This window comes from Amphiura filiformis, chromosome 7 (genome assembly GCF_039555335.1).
Source record: "Amphiura filiformis chromosome 7, Afil_fr2py, whole genome shotgun sequence".
In the NCBI taxonomy this organism is placed as follows: Eukaryota; Metazoa; Echinodermata; class Ophiuroidea; order Amphilepidida; family Amphiuridae; genus Amphiura; species Amphiura filiformis.
This window is the reverse complement of record NC_092634.1, coordinates 4,244,658-4,265,598: the sequence shown is the minus strand read 5'-3', so window position 1 is coordinate 4,265,598 and position 20,941 is coordinate 4,244,658. Positions and strand designations below refer to the sequence as shown.

The 20,941-nt window shown below is 38.8% G+C and overlaps 1 protein-coding gene across 1 annotated transcript; it reads left to right on the top strand.

Annotated features, from left to right (window-relative positions):
• Positions 1–2,756: 2,756 nt before the first annotated feature.
• On the top strand, positions 2,757–20,216 carry LOC140156649 (uncharacterized). Its single transcript, XM_072179585.1, has 3 exons — positions 2,757–2,840; positions 15,647–17,622; positions 18,451–20,216. Exons 2-3 carry the CDS (start codon positions 15,690–15,692, stop codon positions 19,503–19,505), a joined length of 2,988 nt encoding a protein of 995 aa, XP_072035686.1. The 5' UTR covers positions 2,757–2,840; positions 15,647–15,689; the 3' UTR covers positions 19,506–20,216.
• The last annotated feature ends 725 nt before the right edge of the window (positions 20,217–20,941 follow it).

Below are 20,941 nucleotides of genomic sequence, written 5' to 3'. Positions count from 1 at the left end.
CTTCCCGGCTTGCCAAAAATTGCTTGCTCCCCCTTTTGGCTGGCCAAAAATTTCTCCCACCGCTCCCTCTTTTACCCCCCCTCCGGCTCATAAATCAGTTGATGGTCCGACGACCCTTCCGGTAGTCTTAAACATGTTAAAGTGCAGGTCAAATGCTTGTATTGTTAATGCGTGTCTCTTTTCTTTGTTTTTTTACGGGCAAGCTACTCTCTTTTGCTTTTTATGTGTAAAAGACTTTTAAAAAGAGCAAAAGAAAACAAAATAATGAACCCGTGAAAGGCAAAGGAAAGAGACCGTAAGCAGGTAATGGGCCTGTAAAAAACAAGATATACCAGGGCCCGTAAAGGCAAAGAAAAGATAACTTAATGGACCGGTATTAAAGATTCCCTTTAAAAGGGAAAGCCAGCCCCAATGTAGAAGAGGTCTTGTAATTAGTTTGGGTCACCGTGAAAGGCATTTTTAGGATCACGCTTACATCCATGTTACATGACAGTCCACAAAACCAACAATGATGAGAACATGCACACTGAAACAGCAAAAAAAAAACCATTTTAATGTTTGAAATATGCGTTAAAACTCATAACTCCTGTCAACCCTTCAATTCATTACTCCAAATTGTTCTGTCTTTTTGCCTTTTCTGCTTTTTACCCATGCTTATTATTAATACAAGTAATTTATACTTGTTTATTTGTGTACAGTCAGTTTATACCACTTGGCCCCAGGGGGTCACTTTCTTAGTTCGTACCACTTTTAAGAGCCATGCATTTTTTTTCAAAAGTTCCTCCCACATACATTACAAGTGCATTTCAGTTCTGATCAAAACCTTTGAATATTGAACAATGTACCCCAGGCCCCATTTCAAATGGGGTACATTGTTCAATACTATTAATATTATATTATAGGCCTACATGTATAAAGGCCTACATGTATTAGGGGATATAGCTATATATAGCCCCTAAAAACTTTATTTTCCATCGGATTTTCTCATTAAGCTGATGTTTAAGATAGCAATTATTTCATCAATAACATTTGGAGTCGTTTTTATCCATAAACAATACAGGATAGATAGATAATTACTTTGACTTCAATGTGGTCCACATATATAATGAAGATTTTGATTCTACAACATTCTAAAACATGATTAGATCTGTTATCAACATGATAAATGCACTCACATGCAACCAAACATCATGCTGTGCTGAGTGGTCTCGGTGGTCAAGGATACAGTACATGACCATGGAAATGCCACTGATATGACGTCATTGATGATATGATTTTCTTGTTGACCATATTGATATGCTGTAGAACAAATTATTGTTACATGTAGGCCTAACCTATAACTTTTAAAGTCATAATTATAATTCAAACATAACTTTGGCAATACTCAATCGTTTTTGTTCGTTGAAACGGCAAAACATAATTACTTTTCCTTACAAATCGAATAGCAATAACGTGTTCACCCTAAAAAGTAAAATAAAATAAGTCATACCAATACTATGGAGGCTATAATCTTTTGTGTACACAAAGCCCATCTCTGAATCAAATGCCAGCCCGTATGGGCTGGCGAAAAGCAAAGAAAAGAGACCTTGGACGTACCGTATAATAAAGCCTGAAAAGATTAGTTAATTACAAGGTATCAGGCCCGTACGCAGGATTTTTTTTTTGGGGGGGTGCTGATTTTGAAAAAGTGGACTTTTTTCGAAGGGGGGGCGATTTTGTGAAAAGTGGACTTTCTGGCCAAAATTTGGACCTTTTGACCAAAAAAGCGTTTTTTTGCTCGCTACGCTCGCAAATTGTAATTTTTGGGACTTTTTGTATACTTTTGCCAATTTGGGGGGTGCGACCGCACCCCGCACTTCTGCGTACGGGCCTGCAAGGTATCTTTACTTCTTTACTGTTTACGGGCCCCATGAGGTCCCTTTTCTTTGATTTTACGGGCCCATAGTAAAGTATGTTTTCTTTACTTTTACGGGCCCCCTAGGACCCCGGGCCCCGGGGTAACGCACTTGTCGGTGGCACTATGGTATGATAGTGAAATAGGCCTATCAAGTTGGATGAGACTGTGGGTCACAGCAAATCACACAAGTTTAAGTTTAACGCACATGATACAAAGAATATTTTTCCATGACTTTGAACACATAAATCGTGTTTGGCGGGAAATTTGGGTGTAAATTAAATGTGACTCAACTTTTATGCGGTTTTTAAAAATCGATTCAGACTCCACATCGCATGCGATGATGCGATGCTTTTAAAACATCGCATCATCGCGCGATGAAATTAAAATGTAGGGCCTACTGCAAAATACATCTGTTTGTGGAAGATATTTTAAGCGAGTTTTCCGCCTCTTCAACAGGTCTCTAGTTTCCCCGAGAATTTAGTTGCGGGTGAATTTAATTATAACCGCGGGCCAAAACAGTGTGCATGGGATCCATCATCATTCCTTGATTAGCGGTTGGAGGTCATACTCATGGTCGCTCTATATCAAAAACACACATGGTATGAGACAGCACGCACTCACAAAAGCGCACGCTGCTGTAATCAGTAGCCTAGTGGATAATTTCATTCATACAGGACCACTAAAACTGCACATTACTATTAGTTTGCACAAGTCAGTTTTGTCAATAAACAAAAGGACATAAATAGACTTTTAATTGTTCAACCCTCACACTTGAGTGAACTTCACGATCTACAGCACTGTACTTTGCCAGCGGCTCCTGGAGTTTTATATTGTCCGTTGTCAAAAGCGTTGAGTTATTCATTTGGACCGTGACTGGTGTACACGACTTGACGGAATTATGCTCGCAAGATTTACTACTTGCACGTTTCCTGATTTATGACAAGTAAGTAAAATGTTACTTTTAGTATTTTAATTTATTTAACAGTGTAAAAAATATCGAACTAAAATTTCTAGTTTTAAAGTTGTTCGTGCATGTTTTGTGTGTTTACAAAGTGTCAAAACACATGCGCAGCTTAATACTAGTTCGACCCTTTCAACAATGAGTATTAAACAGAAGTCCTATGTTTTATAAAATAAATGTTTCACAATAAATGTACGAGCATTTTAACTTCGGTGCTATTGTATTTTAGTATGAGTATGATATACAAATTGTGATATTGTAAGCACTAGCCGCAGGCTATATTTGTCCCGGGTGTTTTACTGTAGAATTCTTTCATCAAAAACTTTGTATGTTTCGTTTAATATCATTTTCAGCTTTGTCATATAAAAACAGCCAAAACTTTATTACAACCACAACGAATCCAGCAACATGAATGGGCCCGGGGGTACTCAAGTTTGGTTTTGGTAGGGACGTGCCGCTGAGATTTTGGAAGTAGACCCATAAATATACCAATTTTTCAAGAAATTTGGACCCATTGATATACCAAAAGTCAAATTTTCGGCCGAATTTACCCAAAATTGTCTTAATTTTTACAAATTTTGGGAAAATTTTGGCTAGATTAAGGAAAAATTGGGCAAATTTTGAAAAAGGACCCATTCATATACCAAAATAGGCTTTGAAAAAGGGGTCATTGATATACCAGAAGGCTGAAAATGCTACCCATGTTTGCGGCATGTCCCCGTATGGTCATTTGTACTGAGTACCCCAGGGTCATGGGTAGGCCTATTTTATAGTTTCAAATATCAACGTACACTGTATAGTTTGTGATTTAAAAACAATTAGTGTATGCCCCTTAAAACATGAGAATATAATACAATGTTTGTGTTCAGGCGATCATACACCAAAAGTCATGCATTATGATATCGATCTGAAAAAAGCGCTTTAAAAGACCAAGACCCCCGGGACCAAGACATCCCGGCAAGACATACCAACTTGATGTGGGGAAACAAGTAAAATACAGACGGTATTATGCAGAGGGAGGGGGACAAAATCAACAAAATGTTGGCACATTTAGTCTTAAAGTAGGCTATGTAAAGCGGCCTATACCTTTATAGCCTACATTTGTTATTTTTGCCCCCCCCCCCCACAATAAGACAATTTAAGGTTTTAAATTCGGGTTTTTTGGCACGTTAAAAGGGGGGAGGGGTGGGGTGGGGACAAAGATTTTGGCAGAGTATTAAGAATTCACCACCCGGGGTACACATGATTGTTGCACAGCCCCTTATTGTTGAAACCCGTCTGTAGAATTCCGTAAATAAATATTTTTCAAAGATACAAAACACTACTATACTATGAGTAGTGAGAAAAGTATGCTGAAGTTTATTAAATTGCAAGTCTCCAAATATTTCTAATTTACTCGCAAATCTTGTGATAAAACCCCGCTCATTTTTACCCCGCGATACTTTAACTATGCAGGGCAAATCATTCTCGAGCGAAAAAGCCATAAAATATGACCTTAAGTAATTGACCTCGGCCAACGTTTATTCCCTGCAGACTTGAGTCAAAGGAGGGAAAGTAGGGAAAAGCTATTAACCTGTTGACACACACACTGAACTAACACGAGAAATGGCCGCCAAGAATAGGGTTTCTTTGTTAACCGACCCACACAGTGCTGTAACTTGAGTCGAGGGAGATTTACGAGTTGTGGAGGTATTTTCAATAAGTGACCTCCAGTCGAGGTTGATAGACTTTGTTGACTTTAGTTTAGCCTAAGGGCGTTTGGTACTGTATCAAGATTTTCTGGAAGAACTTCAAGTATGGGATATACATATGGCGATTATCACTGTTTATTGTTTATCAATCTGGTCAAAACGTCGACTAAACGTGTAAACAGTTTGGGGGAAATGGGTGACCCTTGCAACCTCTCCTTTCCATGCGCAAGTTTGATAAAATCAACTATTAAAATGTAATATCATTTTAAAATATCTCCCCCATAAATACTCCATAGTTAAATTTATTGTGCTAAACCTTTAAAATCCCGTTTGTACATTTTCTGGCAAAGACATAAAAGTTGTCATGGTAAAATTTATGTTCAGGCATGTGTATGCTTGATTACCCGCTTAGCTGCATTGGGTAAAGTGTGCGCGACACATGTGTGTGTCTGCTCCTTTGTGCTCAAGAACTTGCTTCAATCGTGTGCTTTAATCAGCGTTGAGTCCCCTGTGGAGCGGAGCGATTAGGTTTTTCACTTGCGTACAGATTGACAAAACATGTGTTCGGAGTTAAGTGTGGTCGACAGATGATAAGAAGCAAGAGTGTGGTGTGAACTCTGTAAAGAATTTAAGCTGCAACTTTGAAATTGTGTCAAAAATAGAAGACATGAGAAACTCTGTGATCGCACAAGTATCTCTTTTTTTTGCTGAACCGTGAAATGGTCTCTCAGACTATATTAGTCCTTACTTCCTTACTTACTCAGCAACCTTTTGGTCAAATGGACATATCTCGAAATGCCAAGAAGGTAATGATTTTCCGACCCCGACTGGTGTTGCATGAAAGAGAAAATAGTAAGGAACATAATAAAAATATTTCCCCACCCGGGGTGGTGCACACTTAAATATAAAAATTATATTATGGGTCCTTTTCACATCTCGATATGCCAAGAAGGTATGACCCCGGAGTGCAGTCAAATGAAAGAGAAAAATATAAAGAATATATTGAAAATAGGCGTATTCCCTAGCCGGGGTGACACTCATCATAAGTCCCTGGTCAATATTCATATTTTGGGTCTTTTGTATATAAACATCTCGAAAACAAAACAAAATTGTGACCCCGGGTGGTGTCACATGTAATATTAACGTGTCAGTGGAAGCTCCATGATTTAGCTATGGTGCGGTAACCGCTCTAGTTAATACTCCGAGACGCGCTATACAGGGTGTCCCAGAAAAAAATACCGGACGATTGAATTGGACGTAAGTTGAGAAATAGACAGCGGAATCCAAAAATCTAAAAACCAGCGTGTAGCCCATCTTATTCTGCATTTTTACGCTAATTTTACTGGAATCGGTTGACTGATTTTGAAGAAATGAGCGATTACATAACGCATGCGTCAATTCACTTCATTCCAAGTTTGAAAGAAAGACCATTCAACACAATAGTGGTTAACTGGCAATGGGCTTCATATTTTGTACCGTGAAATCTCTTTCGTTCTTTTTAGATAATCTGTTTCTTGCAAAACATTTTTGTTCAAATTTGAAAACCTGCACGATAATCCAAATGAAATCATGCATGTATCTTACATGTAAGATGACGCTCGGTACTTGTAAATGTCTTTTTTCGTTAATGTTGATATAAATGTTGCATGAAGAATTATTGCATTTAAAGAATTCCATCTGGCTTAAAAAAATTCTCACACACATTAATGTTTTGGAATATTTCCAAGAAATTGTAATGCAAAGTATAAATCTTTTAAAAATTCAACATTAATGTTGCATGGTATCAAAAATCACACGTAAAGCTGTAAGCACTTGTTCATTGTCATTCTTGACTCAAATGTTCTTTGGAAAGTTAAAATAACATAATTTGCACAACCTAAAGAATTAAAGTTAGAAAGCTTCCAATTGCAGAAATCAATGTTTTCTCGGACAAACTGTTATTCATCTTCAGTGAAAGCATAAATAACGTACCACCGTCGGATTAATATAAAATAGATAATGTAGACTACATTTAATGAGATACACAAGCTTTAGGAAGTGTTAAACGGTGAGCGAGTATATGAAAAAAGCGCCTGTTGACCATGAACTGCATTGATGCGTGCATTATGTATATTGTTAATTTATTCGCAATCATTCAACCGAATCAAATCACATTTTCTTATGTGATGCACAATAAAATAGGCTATGCGCTACATTTTAAACTTTTTGATTCTAATGTCTAGTTCTAGACTTACGTTCAATTTTATTCACTCGGTATTTTTTATGGGACACCCTGTATACCCCGTTTTTTCTCGAGTGGAGCTCTGGGTGGAGCGGTCTGTGTGGTTTTAGGAATATAGCGTGTCTCTGATGCCCGGAGTATATAACATGGTTTTTGTTTGTTTTGGGGTTTTTTTTGCCGAACCATGAAAATTTCCCCACCGGGGTAGTACTCCTCATAAGACCAGGGATATGAGTCAATATTCCTAATTTAGGTCCTTTTTTGAGATGCCAAGAAGGTATGACCCCCCCCCCCGAGTGGTGTCAAATGAAAGAGAAAAAAAGTAAAGAATATAAAAGAAATATTTACCCAGGGGTGACACCCACTGGAAAACCCGGGTCAATATTCTTATGGGTTCCTTTGATATCTCGAAATGCCGAGAAGGTATGACACCCCGAAATGAAAGAAAAAAAAGTAAAGAATATTATTAAAAAATAATTTTCCCAACGGGGTGACAATCCTCATAAGACTCGGGTTAATATTCATACTTTATAGGTCCTGTAATATCTCAAAATGCCCCCCCCCCCCTTGAGAAAAAATTAAAAAGATAATAAAGATATTTTCCCCACCAGGGGTGACACTTCTCATAAGACATGTGTCAATATTCATATAGTTGGTCCTTTTCACATCATATAAAAAGGTTTGACTACAAAAAAGATTCTCTTATAAATACATCTACGTAGAGTTTCCACCTCGAGTACACAGATATTTCCAGCACAGCGAGTCTAGTCTCCACGCAGTCTGCACGGTTTAGGAGTGCATAGCATCATAAGAGCTGTATGAGATTAAGTGGAAAATAGACTTCTGTGATTGGTTTTTGTCAAAACCGCAAGTGTTTCCTTCATCCAATCAGACATATTTTGATATCGAACGAAAGCTAACACTTCCCCATAAAACACTTGTTTACATTTGGTCAACAGATAACATAATTCAATGTTATAGCAACGCGAATGTGTAAATCTGTTTAAAACTACCTATCCAAGCACATTTTTTGAACAAAATGTAGGTTTTAAAAGTCAAAACCTCAAGTATTCCTTTCAATATTTTTCATATTTTATGTCATTAAATGAAAGAGCACACTTATATTGGCCATATACTAGCTTCATTAGAATGAGCAATGGCCAATTCTCTTTAAATTGCAAATCTTGTGCAAACAGTTACTGATTTCGCCTGTTTTGTCATACGGTTGTAAATTCAATGAACTATGACTTTGCTAAAGAGCTCTTACAAATTGATTTGCTCCAAATGCCAAGACAGTAAGTATGAGATGGCCGTCGGCATATGCGCATTGCTACGGTGTGACTTCAACTTTACCAGACAATATTCAAGGACATGTTTCGGACATGAGGAGTGTCACCCCGGTGGGGAATATGGTTTCATTATATTCTATATTCTTTACTGCTTTCTCTTTCATTTGACACCACCCGGGTGGTCATACCTTCTTGGCATTTGGAGATATGCCCATTTCAGGCCAAAACAAGAACTGTCTTTAAAAAAGACAATGCCATGGATGAAGATCATGTTTCATAATTTTGCATTGACAAGTACTTGGAATGCTAGTAATTTTGTGTGTGTGGCACAATTAACTCTCTTCATGCGGGTGTCGACTGCAGACGACAAGTTGCAAAACAAAATTCAAAATTCAAAAATTTCAGAAATGTAAATTTTCATTACCATATTTGGAATCAACATGAAAAATGCATTAAAATGAGTACAAACAAGCCTAGTATTGGTTCAGTGGTTCTTTAGATAGCTCTTGATATTTTGAGAAAAACTTTTTCCATTGAAGCGCATGGCTAGCACGCAGAGCATTAACCGGGTGGAAAATTGGTATTTATTGGTAAATACGACCAATCGGACATACTAGGAAATACTCAAGAATTTTCATGTTGAAAGCTGAACTGAAAATGTGTGCTAAATAGGTTTATATTTAATTCATACTTGTAACAAAGGGCTCAATAGAAATCACATCCTCCGAGTTTCACAACAATCCAACAATCTATATTAAGACAACCATAAGAATGTTTGTTGCTCAAGGGTGATCATATCAACCAAGTTTCATCACAATTCAACTAGCAGTAACTGTTAAAGCCATATTATAAAATTTTCATACAAAATAGATTAGCATTTCTTTGCCATAAAATGTTAGTTTTTACTGTCAGATATATCCCCTTTTATTTTTGAGCCGACCAACTACGGCAAAGCAAAGAAAATTGGAATTTACTACCAGCGCATATGTCGCCAATGCGTACCACTCCTTCGGTCATGTTATGGTACGACCCTTTGTTGTGTAGATCACCGTCCCGCACGCCGTGTACGTACTGTGTGTTATGAACATCGTGTATGCGTTCGACTGGTAATTCCATCGTAATAATAAAACGCCGGTTCCATCGTTTTATTCAAAATCTCGGATTTTGACAAAACTACAGCACCTAGAGTCTTGATTTTTGCAGGGTATATTGGACTTGATGAACTTGGTATATGAACTTGATGGTTTTGACGCTTTATTGTGATTACATGCACGGTGCAGTGATGGGCAGTGATGCACCACGTTTTATGACCATCCGACTTCAATGCTCATTGCTCAGTTGATATCAAAAGCGCTTGACACAACTATGGCAAGTATATTGCACAATAGAACAGAAAAACCTGGTTTTCGTCGATAAACCTGGTTTTCAATCGAAAACCTGGTTTTCGATCGAAAAACCAGGTTTTTCAAATCGAAAAACCAGGTTTATCAATTCGATTGTCAGAGTTTTTAGATAAACTTGGTTTTCGGCTGATAAACCAGGTTTATCAAAACTATGACAATCCAATCGATAAACTTGGTTTTCGATTTGATAAACCTGGTTTTCAATCGAAAACCAGGTTTTCGAATTTGATTGTCATAGTTTTTGAGAAACCAGGTTTATCGGCCGAGAAACCTGGTTTTCACTGATAAACTTGGTTTTTCAATTCGATTGTCATAGTTTTTATTGATAAACCTGGTTTTTCAATCAAAAAACCAGGTTTTTCGAATTCGATTGTCATAGTTTTTGAAAAACCAGGTTTATCGACCGAGAAACCTAGTTTTTTCGCTGATAAACTTGGTTTTTCAATTCGATTGTCATAGTTTTTTTGATAAACCTGGTTTTCAATCTAAAAACCAGGTTTTTCGAATTTGATTGTCATAGTTTTGATAAACCAAGTTTATCGACCGAGAAACCTGGTTTTTCCCTGATAAACTTGGTTTTTCAATTCGATTGTCATAGTTTTTTGATAAACCTGGTTTTCAATCGAAAACCAGGTTTTCAAATTCGATTGTCATAGTTTTTGAAAAACCAGGTTTATCGACCGAGAAACCTGGTTTTTCGCCGATAAACTTGGTTTTTCAATTCGATTGTCATAGTTTTTTGATAAACCTGGTTTTCAATCGAAAACCAGGTTTTCAATTCGATTGTCATAGTTTTGATTAACCTGGTTTATCAAAAAAACTATGACAATCGAATACTATACGCTTGCACTCCCCGATTGCACTTAGGCTAGATCCTCCAGGCCTCGAATACCGGTACTCACGCACGGCCGCTTCACTGTGTTGTATTGAGGACTGGAGCAGGGCCTGGACTGGAGCAAACAACGAAAATATGAATATTGAGTAGATTTTGATTACGTCATTGATTTCAGAGACGGGGAATATAAAACAACAGACGCTTATGAAGCCGAGTGGATTTGCTGATTTATTGTGGTTTGTACGCTACATAGGCCTACAAGGAGCTTGAAAACAAAATGTCGAGTACCACAACTTCGTACACGCATCGATTCCCCCTGGTACTGTACACTCGTCTTGTACTCCCGAATTGCACTAACCACATGTACGAAAGTCGATCACACCCAATGACGTATCCTTTCTACCTCGTTGATCACACCCACAGAGGAGTAAGATAAGACAGAGCGCGTACCACCAGTCAAAGTCCCCGTGTATTGTATGCTACCAGTTCTCGCATATTCATGAGGGCCGATTGTTCGATCGTGCTGTGTCTAACAATCACGCCAGCGCTGCGTGCCTTCGCGTATACGCGATAGAGCGTTGCGTGCTTTCGCGATTACGCAATAGACCATGAAAATACGCGGTAATTGCGTAGCAGTCTCGCCTGTCGCATTTCATGGAACAATCGGCCCTCATTATCGGATGAGGCGGAGACTTTGACTGGTGGTACGCGCTCTATCTTATCTTACTCCTCTGTGATCACACCATGCCCGCGCGCCATGAAGTGTGTCGCCATTACTAATGGTTTGGAAATTCCGGTTTTTCGAGGAGCATTCGATTGTCATACAATGTAGTTTTTGATAAACCTGGTTTTTCGAATTCGATTGTCATAGTTTTGAAAACCAGGTTTATCGACCGAGAAACCTGGTTTTTCGAATTCGATTGTCGTAGTTTTGAAAAACCAGGTTTATCGACCGAGAAACCTGGTTTTCGTCGATAAACTTGGTTTTCAAATCGATTGTCATAGTTTTTTGATAAACCTGGTTTTCAATCGAAAAACCAGGTTTTTCGAATTTGATTGTCATAGTTTTTGAAAAACCAGGTTTATCGACCGAGAAACCAGGTTTTTCGCCGATAAACTTGGTTTTTCAATTCGATTGTCATAGTTTTTTGATAAACCTGGTTTTCAATCGAAAAACCAGGTTTTTCGAATTCGATTGTCATAGTTTTTGAAAAACCAGGTTTATCGACCGAGAAACCAGGTTTTTCGCCGATAAACTTGGTTTTTCAAATCGATTGTCATGTTTTTTTGATAAACCTGTTTTTCAATCGAAAACCAGGTTTTTCAAATTCGATTGTCATAGTTTTTGATAAACCAGGTTTATCGACCGAGAAACCAGGTTTTCGAAAAACTATGACAATCGAATCAAAAACCTGGTTTTCGTTTGAAAACCAGGTTTATCAGTGAAAACCAAGTTTATCGGCGAAAACCAGGTTTCTCGGCCGATAAACCTGGTTTCACCGAAAAACCAGGTTTCTCGATCGAAAAAACCAGGTTTTTCGATCGAAAAACCAGGTTTTTCTGTTCTATTGTGCAATATACTTGCCATACACAACTGTGAACATTCTGACAATCCAACAATAATATATACTTAGTCGACCTCAAATGACCGTATTGTTTGGCGCAGAATTGTGATCCACAATCTGACAATCTATACTCAATTTACCTCGGATGACCTTGATCTGACCTTCAACATTTTCGCGCTTACACCTGTCAACTCTCTCATTCATAACTCCGAACTTCTGTCTTTTTGACTTTTCTGTCTTATTACTATTTACCAATATTTAGTACGGTGCAGTTTTTTTTATTTAATAGTTAAGACTGAAATAATACGGCTCCTGCAATCCCTTAAATGCATGGCATTTTATTTAAAACATATTTACTGATGTATAGTTACAATCACATTATAAAACATCCTAAAAATGTTTCATCGTTGACAAAAGAAAATGTAATATATTAATTATTTCATTGATAGCGTTTTCCTTAGTTTCCATCCATAGATAAACACATCTGTTTGCAAAATAAGTGTTTATGTTCAGATTCAAATTAGTCATGTTATCAGTAGCTATACTAGCTGGTATGCATGCGCGTATTTTTTGGGTGGGGGGGCTTTGGGGGCGCCAGCTCCCCGGGGTCAAAGTAGGGGCGGCAAAAACGAAGGGGCTGCGGAAGAAGAAGGGGCGGCAAAAACAGGGGCAGCAAAAGTGAATGGGGCGGCAAAACGAATTAGCAAATAAAAAAGGGCGCAAAAAATAGAAAAAGTATTAAAAAATTTGAAAAAAGGTTGCTTTTAGGCGGTAGCGCTTAAAATCCTTTTTTTTTTTTTAATCTTTGATCTGATCAACCTTGCTAATATTTACATTGTTATCCAGAGTTTTTCGGAACTAGAGATAGATGCCATTGGTGGCGTCTGGCCAGATGAAGGGGGCTATACACGGCTATACCCGGCTATACCCGTGACGTCGCGCAGACGTCACGGGTATAGTAGAGCTGTTGATTAAATGTACTTTTTTGGCCCAGTTTGGCTGTTTCGTATATATTTATCAGCGTTTCCAACCCTTTTGAAACCATCCTAAGGCATTCCATGCGCTACAATGTCAAAATTGTGGCTAAATCATAGATATCTGGGCCATCTCACATCTCAGGGCATTACCTGGTCTTCGCATATGAAAGTAATTAAGGTGTTCCATCAAAGCTATCGTCGTGTGCTGCCACCTAGCGGTGGTTCCGGGAACGATGCGTGTAGTCAAAAACAGATATTTTGCCCTGGTAGTCCCTGGCGGCCCAGTCTGCATGTGGCAGCAAACATACACGACAGAAGCCGGCTGTGAAGGAGACTATATGCACCAGATAACTTTATTATAATAAAATCCGTTTTTGAGTATAATAAAGAAAGTCATGCATATTATGCAAAATGAAGGAAATTTCTATTGCCAACTTGGTAAAATGTACTTCATAGCACCGACTTTTGGTTTGTGGTTTCAAAATATTGCAATTAAACATTGGTTCCCAGCAAACACAAAAATGTTTTTAAAAGTTTTAAACATGTTATATTTTGGGCTTTGGTGTAGATAAAAACGTTTTTAAAACATTAAATGTCGGGTTATATAAATGTCATGGAAACATGTTTAAACACACTACAACATTATTAGAAAAATGTTTTCAAAATGTTATTGTAAAATATTTGTTTATTTCCATGGCGGAAAAACGAGTAAGTAAGTAAAGAAGAAAGGACGCATGTAAGTTAGATAGACTAATACAGGCTGATACCAATTCATGGTTCAGCAAAAATATCAATAATTTCCTTATTATTAAAGGTCGTACTCTGTTGTTTTTGAAAAGTTAAAAAATCAGATAATATGTGACGTGTCATGTCAAAAGGAGACACTTTTGGGCAGGATCGTAAATGGAGAAATAGCCAAAAATCTGCCCCAGGGGTGATTCTTTCAAAATTTGGTTTTATTGCGAATTTGTAATGTTATTAATGTTTAAAATATTGTCTGATAGTTTCAGACCGGAATATAACTGGCATCTTGTATTTTTTGAGACATTTTTCAAGGTAATTCCTACTCTCAACATTGTCAATAATATTTGTAAAGGCTGATATCTCAATTTCCAATTTTATAATACCATAACTTACGAACTCAATATCTTCCCTTGGGAATGTCCGATTTCATTGTGGAAAATGGCGCTGTAGAGCAAAATATCTCTATTTTTTTTTTATTTAAAGGGGCATTTCGTGATCCACAGCCTCATCCCCCCTCTTTTCCCAAAAAAAGTTGAGCTTTTTACACCACTGGATACCTCTGGCTACATAATGTTTATATGTACCAAATATTTCTTGCAGATTAATTCGTTTAGCAAAAATATCGTTAAATTTGAATTTCGTTCTGGTGCACCAGAACGAAATTACAACACATTGTCTATGGAGCAGTGTAATACACATAATCATGCATAACTCGCAAACGCAAAATCGGAATCAACTGAAATTTTGGAAATAAGCTTTTTTTTTGATATCTACTGAAAAATGTCATAAAAAGAGGATGCTAGGATCACGACATCCTCCTTTAAGATATGTAAAAACCTCAAAATTGATAACCTGCCCAAAAGTGTCTCCTTTTGACATGACACGTCACATATATTTACTTCCTCGCACTTGTACACACAAATTATAGGAAATGTCACGGTCATGTCAAAATGAGGCATGTGTCAGTGTCACACATTTTGACAAACTAATGAACTATAACATTCTTACACCTTTGACCAGAGAAGATCTTCTCTGCTTTGACATTCGTTTATTGAAGGCATTAACATTTCGTTAAATCCGAAAAATTTAAAATCAAAAGAGGTAAGTCCGGACACTCTGGTCCGGACAAGACCGGTAATGTGTTCATGCAATCTTGTGAAAAATATACGTAATATGACAAATAATTTTATGTTTTTGCTTCATATCTCAAAAACATGAAATTTTCAGTGCGTACTATGACCGTGAAAAATCAACTTTGATTGTTGTTAGTTCTGCTTGGATGTTCAACGTTCAAAAACATTCTTGTTAATTTATACTTCGATAGACTTTATGAATGCTTTATGTACATGTATTTTCATGGACCCTGGTATTTTCTACAGAAATATACGAATAGTGAATATTTTAACGGTTACCCATCATCAACGTGTTTCCGTCGTGGACCAGACTGTATTCGCCGTACGGTAGAAGTTACGTAGTCAATCGGATTAACTACCATAGCAATAGAGGAATACAATATTGACTATATCGCCCTGCACTACAACGATCACGCGGTCCGATGCACTGAACCATAGATGTCAAAGAAAGGCTGATCACTCGCACCTGTAAGATTAGTATCTTTGAAAAGAGCGGTATTGTGTTCAATCTATGTTTGCTGAAATTCACAGGTGATTATTGCAATCTGCTTGTAGTGCAGGACGATCTATTCAAAAATTGTATTCCTCTATTGCTATGGTAGTTAATTCGATTATGACGTCACTTCTACGTAGTTCCCTGGTAGAATAGAGGACACAAAAGAAACGTCTTCAGGTCCATGGTGTTTACCACGACAATAACCTCTATCCTGGCCTTGTCCCCTAATTTTTGCATCAAAACAAGTATAAAGCCTTAATAGCCTTTATTCCATAAAGATTCAGGTCACTGTAGCCAAGATCCAGGTTTTTGCTGCAAAAATTTGCTGGGGTCATTTTAAGATCCCAGTTAAAAGGTCAATGAAAACCATCATCATTATGTCATTTTTTAATCAAGTTCTAATGACTTTCTTTCATTCTCTTACTTTGCCGTAGATCTGCCCATTTCTGATGTGCGTTGCAAGCAGCTGAAGATACAATGGAGTCCGAAGATCTAAACATGGAGTGTTATGACGAGGCGACTCATGCAGACGACGACGATGAGGTTCTTGTGGTCAATGTGAAACTCGGTGGAGATGACGGCACCCCCGAGGATGTTGTCCTTGAATGTTATGATGTTGTGCCCTCTGATGATGAAGACGACCCACATGCTGTAGACCATGCAGACGAAATCGACAGCAGACCTCTCATCAAACAGGAGTTTCCATCTGTTGAGTCTCCGCAAGATTGTAATATAAACCAAAACTATGACTCTGTCAACCGAAGTGAACACATACCAGCAGCAAATATGGCCGCAGAAGGTCCAGCGACTTTAATGCAATATCCGCATCATATATATGGCCATCAGACTGCAGACAGTATTGCTCAAAGAAACGAAGGTCAATCAGAAAGTTTAAGATCACGTGATTATCTTGCCACTGAATCTAGATATTGTAGGTCAAACACTGACCAGCATAATTGGATGCCCTACGGTACCACCGACTACATGACATCTGTAACCTCAGATATCAATGGAAATTCAGATTGCGTGAAATCTTTAAGCGCAGAAATCGATTATCATATTTGGAAAGCATTTCGCGAATTTGACAATGCGGCGGAGACCTCCAAAGCGGAGAGTGCTAAGACACAAGTGGAAAACCTACGCGCTGGTGCTTTGGCTGCGTATGCAGCTCATGCAAAAGTGTGTTCTGACCAAAATTGTGTTGCTCAACGGTATTACTATTTAGCAAGTCAAAATCTCGGGACTGGTAGCAGTAACCACTCTGATGCAAATGGAACGTGCGATAAGGATCCAAAGGCAATTTACGGTGAAGGCGGTTACCCGTTATATACTGAATCACACCCACACAGTTCCTCTATGGTTACACCCAAATCAACTCTTACTTTACAAGACCACCTTAACAGTCATTCCGTTCATAAAACAACAGGTGTACAAAGCACCAATTCTACACGTGCGAATTGTGACAGTGTGTCGTCTGCAAAAGACAATAATTGGTACAATAGCGGTGGACAAAGCAGTCAACTGCGATCACTTCTTCAAGCTAACGCATCTGTGTATTCAAACAAAGTGTTATCTGGTGACACGTTTTCAAATCATATCCACCTTCCATATAATGGTACTACTCAAGGCGCAAGCAACGGATCTTCTGAATCCTCCCTTCCACCCAGTTCAGTAACAAGAAGAATATCTGAAGAGAAAACGTCTGATCCAGTCAAAGCCGCCGCGGCCATGTCGTTAAGTACTAAAGACAAAACACATTCCGAACATTCTTACATCCCACCACCTGCATACCCAAGAGGTATACCGCTTCAGAAAACAGCCTCTAACAACAATCACATTGCAAACCACCCATCAGTGACTAAGACCAAGACATCAGTACACTCTGTCACTTCCAAAGATCCAGTATCGTCCTCTTCATTAGACATCACGAATAAAACATCCGTAGTGAATGCACCCAAAGACAGCTGTCATGGTACTAACCACCCCAGTAATCTTGGTATAACACGGTTCTTTGGGATTCCGGGCATGGATTTCATCCCACGTGGCCCAGGTGGATATTCAAATCCGTTGTATCATCTATACAATAACGTATCAGGACAATATGGATATCATCCGGATGCAAGAAGCAGAGACCGTCAGTACCACATGCCCTATTGTTCCTTTCTTTCGGGGAATGAATGCACCTGTACAGCAGCCTCGGAGTATCTGCAAAAATCAGCTCAAAAACCACCACAAAGTGATCCGACAATATCGCAAAGGACACCTCTTGTACCTGAGAACGGAGAACGACATCACAGAACACCTCTCGTGCCTGAGAACGGAGAACGACAACACTTGCCAACTTTAACTGAAAGAGAAAAGATGCTTTCCCGGATGAGCATGCATTATAGAGGGAGATTAAATGCCCACGGTGAGTAAACCTTTTACAGTGCGACTGCTCAGTGTCAGAAATGGTCGGTAAGTGCAATAGCTACCCTGTGAACATTTGGCAATTTGCACACAGTATATACTCATCTACACATTGCAGCTATTGCACTTACCCACTGATCAATCGTGCATCAAATCTAAAATACTGGGGGGGTATGATTTGAAAAATATGGGCATTAATGGTGAAAGAGTGCCGAAAAGTCGGCGAGGTTAAGACACACGACCCTATGTAGCAGTTAGTTAACATCTGTATTACTGCCGGGAAAATATTTTCATACTGAGAGATTTCGATTTTGTACGCCACAGGTTTTACTCAAAATACGGCAATACCAGTCACAGTAGAGTTTTAATTCATGTATAAACTGCGGTGCGAATAGCAGTTAGCTTTAATGTAACATTGCGTAAGAAATCGCACTCCCTCATTGTCACTGCACAGATAATGTACCGTTTAACATATTTTTCCTTAACTGAACCAGGTCTCACTAAATCTCACTATTAAAACCACTGCTCGTGCATGCATTGCACGTGATGCGATGACGCAATCAGCTTAAGACATATATACCCAGGTAATCGTTGGCCGGGCCAACGTCACCCGTGTGGCTACAGGTCGGTGATCTTCTGCATGGCATCCGAGGGGTCCGAGGTTGTAATCCCGGGGTTACCAAGTAACTTTTTTTGCTCATCTTCTTTCCTTTTTTGTTTCTTCTTCCGATAGCAAAAAAACATTGTGTTAATACGTTATGCAAAATGCCGATAGAAGTTAATCTGGCTATCAAACTAATGTCAAACAAATTTCATGTTTTCCATGCAGATGTTTCAACATATATGCCCTCATATATGTCAGCACTGGCATCCATTACATCGCCAGAACGTCATCCATCAGCAGTTGAAACAGACGTAACGACACCTTCTGGTATAGTATATGATCAGAGTGACTCTTTTTCTAGTTCTTCGTCTACGCCAGGCACAAGACTAGTTTCGCCACCTACAGCGTTAGCCTCACCGCCCATCACTAGTGAGGATGACTCATTAAGTTCCCCAGGAGAATCTAGCAGTGACATCCATCCCAATTGGTTGGAACCATCTGGTCGTAAAATCCGCACACCTTATAACAAACACCAACTGCTTGAGCTGGAGAAAGAATTCTTGTATAACGCGTACGTGACGAGCGAACGACGAGGGCATCTTGCTCGTATTCTTGGTCTCACGGTGAAACAGGTGAAAATATGGTTTCAAAATCGTAGAATGAAAACAAAATTACAAAGAAAAAAGATGGACGAAGGTAAGAAAACATGTGTAAGTAGAATTGACTATCTATACCAAGAAATGTCTGCTCATAAAAAGTATGGCAGACCAAAAAGGAAAGAGGGTGAACGTTCTCTAGATGATCAGGACATCAGACACAATTCGTTCTCTGATATGGACATGACTATCAATGGAGGGCATATATATGATTCTGAAATGATATCAGTTTATGAAGAAAACAATGAAACGGTACAAAACACTGCCCCTGACGCGATCAACCAAAATAAAAACCAAATAGTAGGAGATGATAATTCAACAGTTTTCCAAGAGTCTGATCATACAGACATTCAAAGTAAAGATAGGTCGACCACACCGCCCAGTACTGAATCAGCCACACCGCCCAGTACTGAATCAGCAGGCTCTGGTGGGGACATCGTCAGTTGGAGTCAGCGTCTTGACGAAGATGATTCAGATGGAAAAATTGACACGATGGAAACCGGTGATGAGAATGTTGTTGTAGTGAAGAGTGAACCTGTGAGATCTCCATTGGTGGATATCAATGACAATCAGTTTCGTTTATCTTTGCCAAAGGTTGTACTGAGGGATATCAAACATATTTAGAGGTGGATATGTGATGTTTATTCTCTTCACAGAAAAGGTTGATGATCGTTTGATGTAAGGAACGCCCCTTGAACGATTCTTCTCAATACACCAGTGGCAAAGATCTGAACAACTCATGTTTCCTTTTAGATATAAGACCACAAACCGGCCGCTCGCGCCCCGCTATGGTCCAACTCAAAACTGGTAGATCTGTGTGCTGAGTCTTGTGGATCAACGTCTAAGTATTGTTGGATATATAGTATTTACTCAATTGGAATTGATACCTGCGCCCAACACGAATTGGTCCCACTCTAGCTGCATCAGTTGCCAGTTTGGCTTCATCCTGGATGCTACTAACAGTATATATTGAAGACTTCATCATGTTCATCTTGGATGCTACTAATAGTAATATATTGAAGTCTTCATCCCGGATGCTACTAATATACATTTTTGACTCTCATGTGGCAGTGACGTCAGCACGCATATCATTGGGCGCAGCTTCAAATCGCTAATAATCGCTCAAAGCGCTGGCGTACCGTCGCACGCGCTTAAAGATACCGCATAGATGCCCGCACGCAACAGCTGCCTCGGCGCGTTGACGTCACTGCCGCATCGGGGTGGAAAATGTTATAGTAATATGAAGACTGCGACCAGAGTGTGGCCCATTGGTGTTGGGACACAGGTAATTCCACTTTGATAAACAATGTATTGTTTTTGTATATATCTAAACCCGATTAAGGCGGGCGACCCCCAATAGAGCGGTCTTTGCTCTCATACCTTAGCAAAAACCGTAATACAATTATTATTGATGGCTACATCAGGTTGACTATCGCCGTCCAATTAGTACTTGTATAGGTAGCTGTATTGTGCTTACCTTTATTGTAGCTGATTCTTCTGAAATGAAGAAATAAAAGACACCGCACAAATTAGGTTTTGCGTGATACCAGAAACATGTGGTGATTGGATTTGATCTGGACTTATATCATTGATATGTTAATGAATGTTACGTTGAACATCTTCAAAAATATTATAAGCGTGAACTCTGTGTCATTATCTGGCCAAGTAACTCACGTCTTAGATCAGTTCTCTTTAAAGGGAGTCTCCGGGAGCAATCCTAACATTATGCCTTTTATGTTAGAAAAATAATTCTTAAACACTTGAGAACGTTCCTGCAATCTTATTGGTTCTTACCCAGCTTTACCCGTGTGATATGACACGATATCACACGGGTCAGCACGTGTGCGTCGACGCGATACGCGTACTCGCTATTTGGACCAATCGGAGGCGCACAGCAACAACGGGACTGATCGATTTTGCAAAATGTGGGATTTAATTTGATTAAAATTTTATGATATTTTTATTTGCATTGAAGTGTTTAAGAATGAGAATAAATGTATTGTTTTTGCATCTATCGTCTCATATAACACGGGCGACATCATTATTTTTGGCGTAAAGCA

Bases quoted from the DNA above. Each gene is read 5' to 3' on its own strand.
- LOC140156649 (XM_072179585.1), top strand. From the start codon at position 15,690: ATGGAGTCCGAAGATCTAAACATGGAGTGTTATGACGAGGCGACTCAT. The intron at 17,623-18,450 runs GTGAGTAAACCT...TTTTCCATGCAG, and splicing joins AGGGAGATTAAATGCCCACG to ATGTTTCAACATATATGCCC.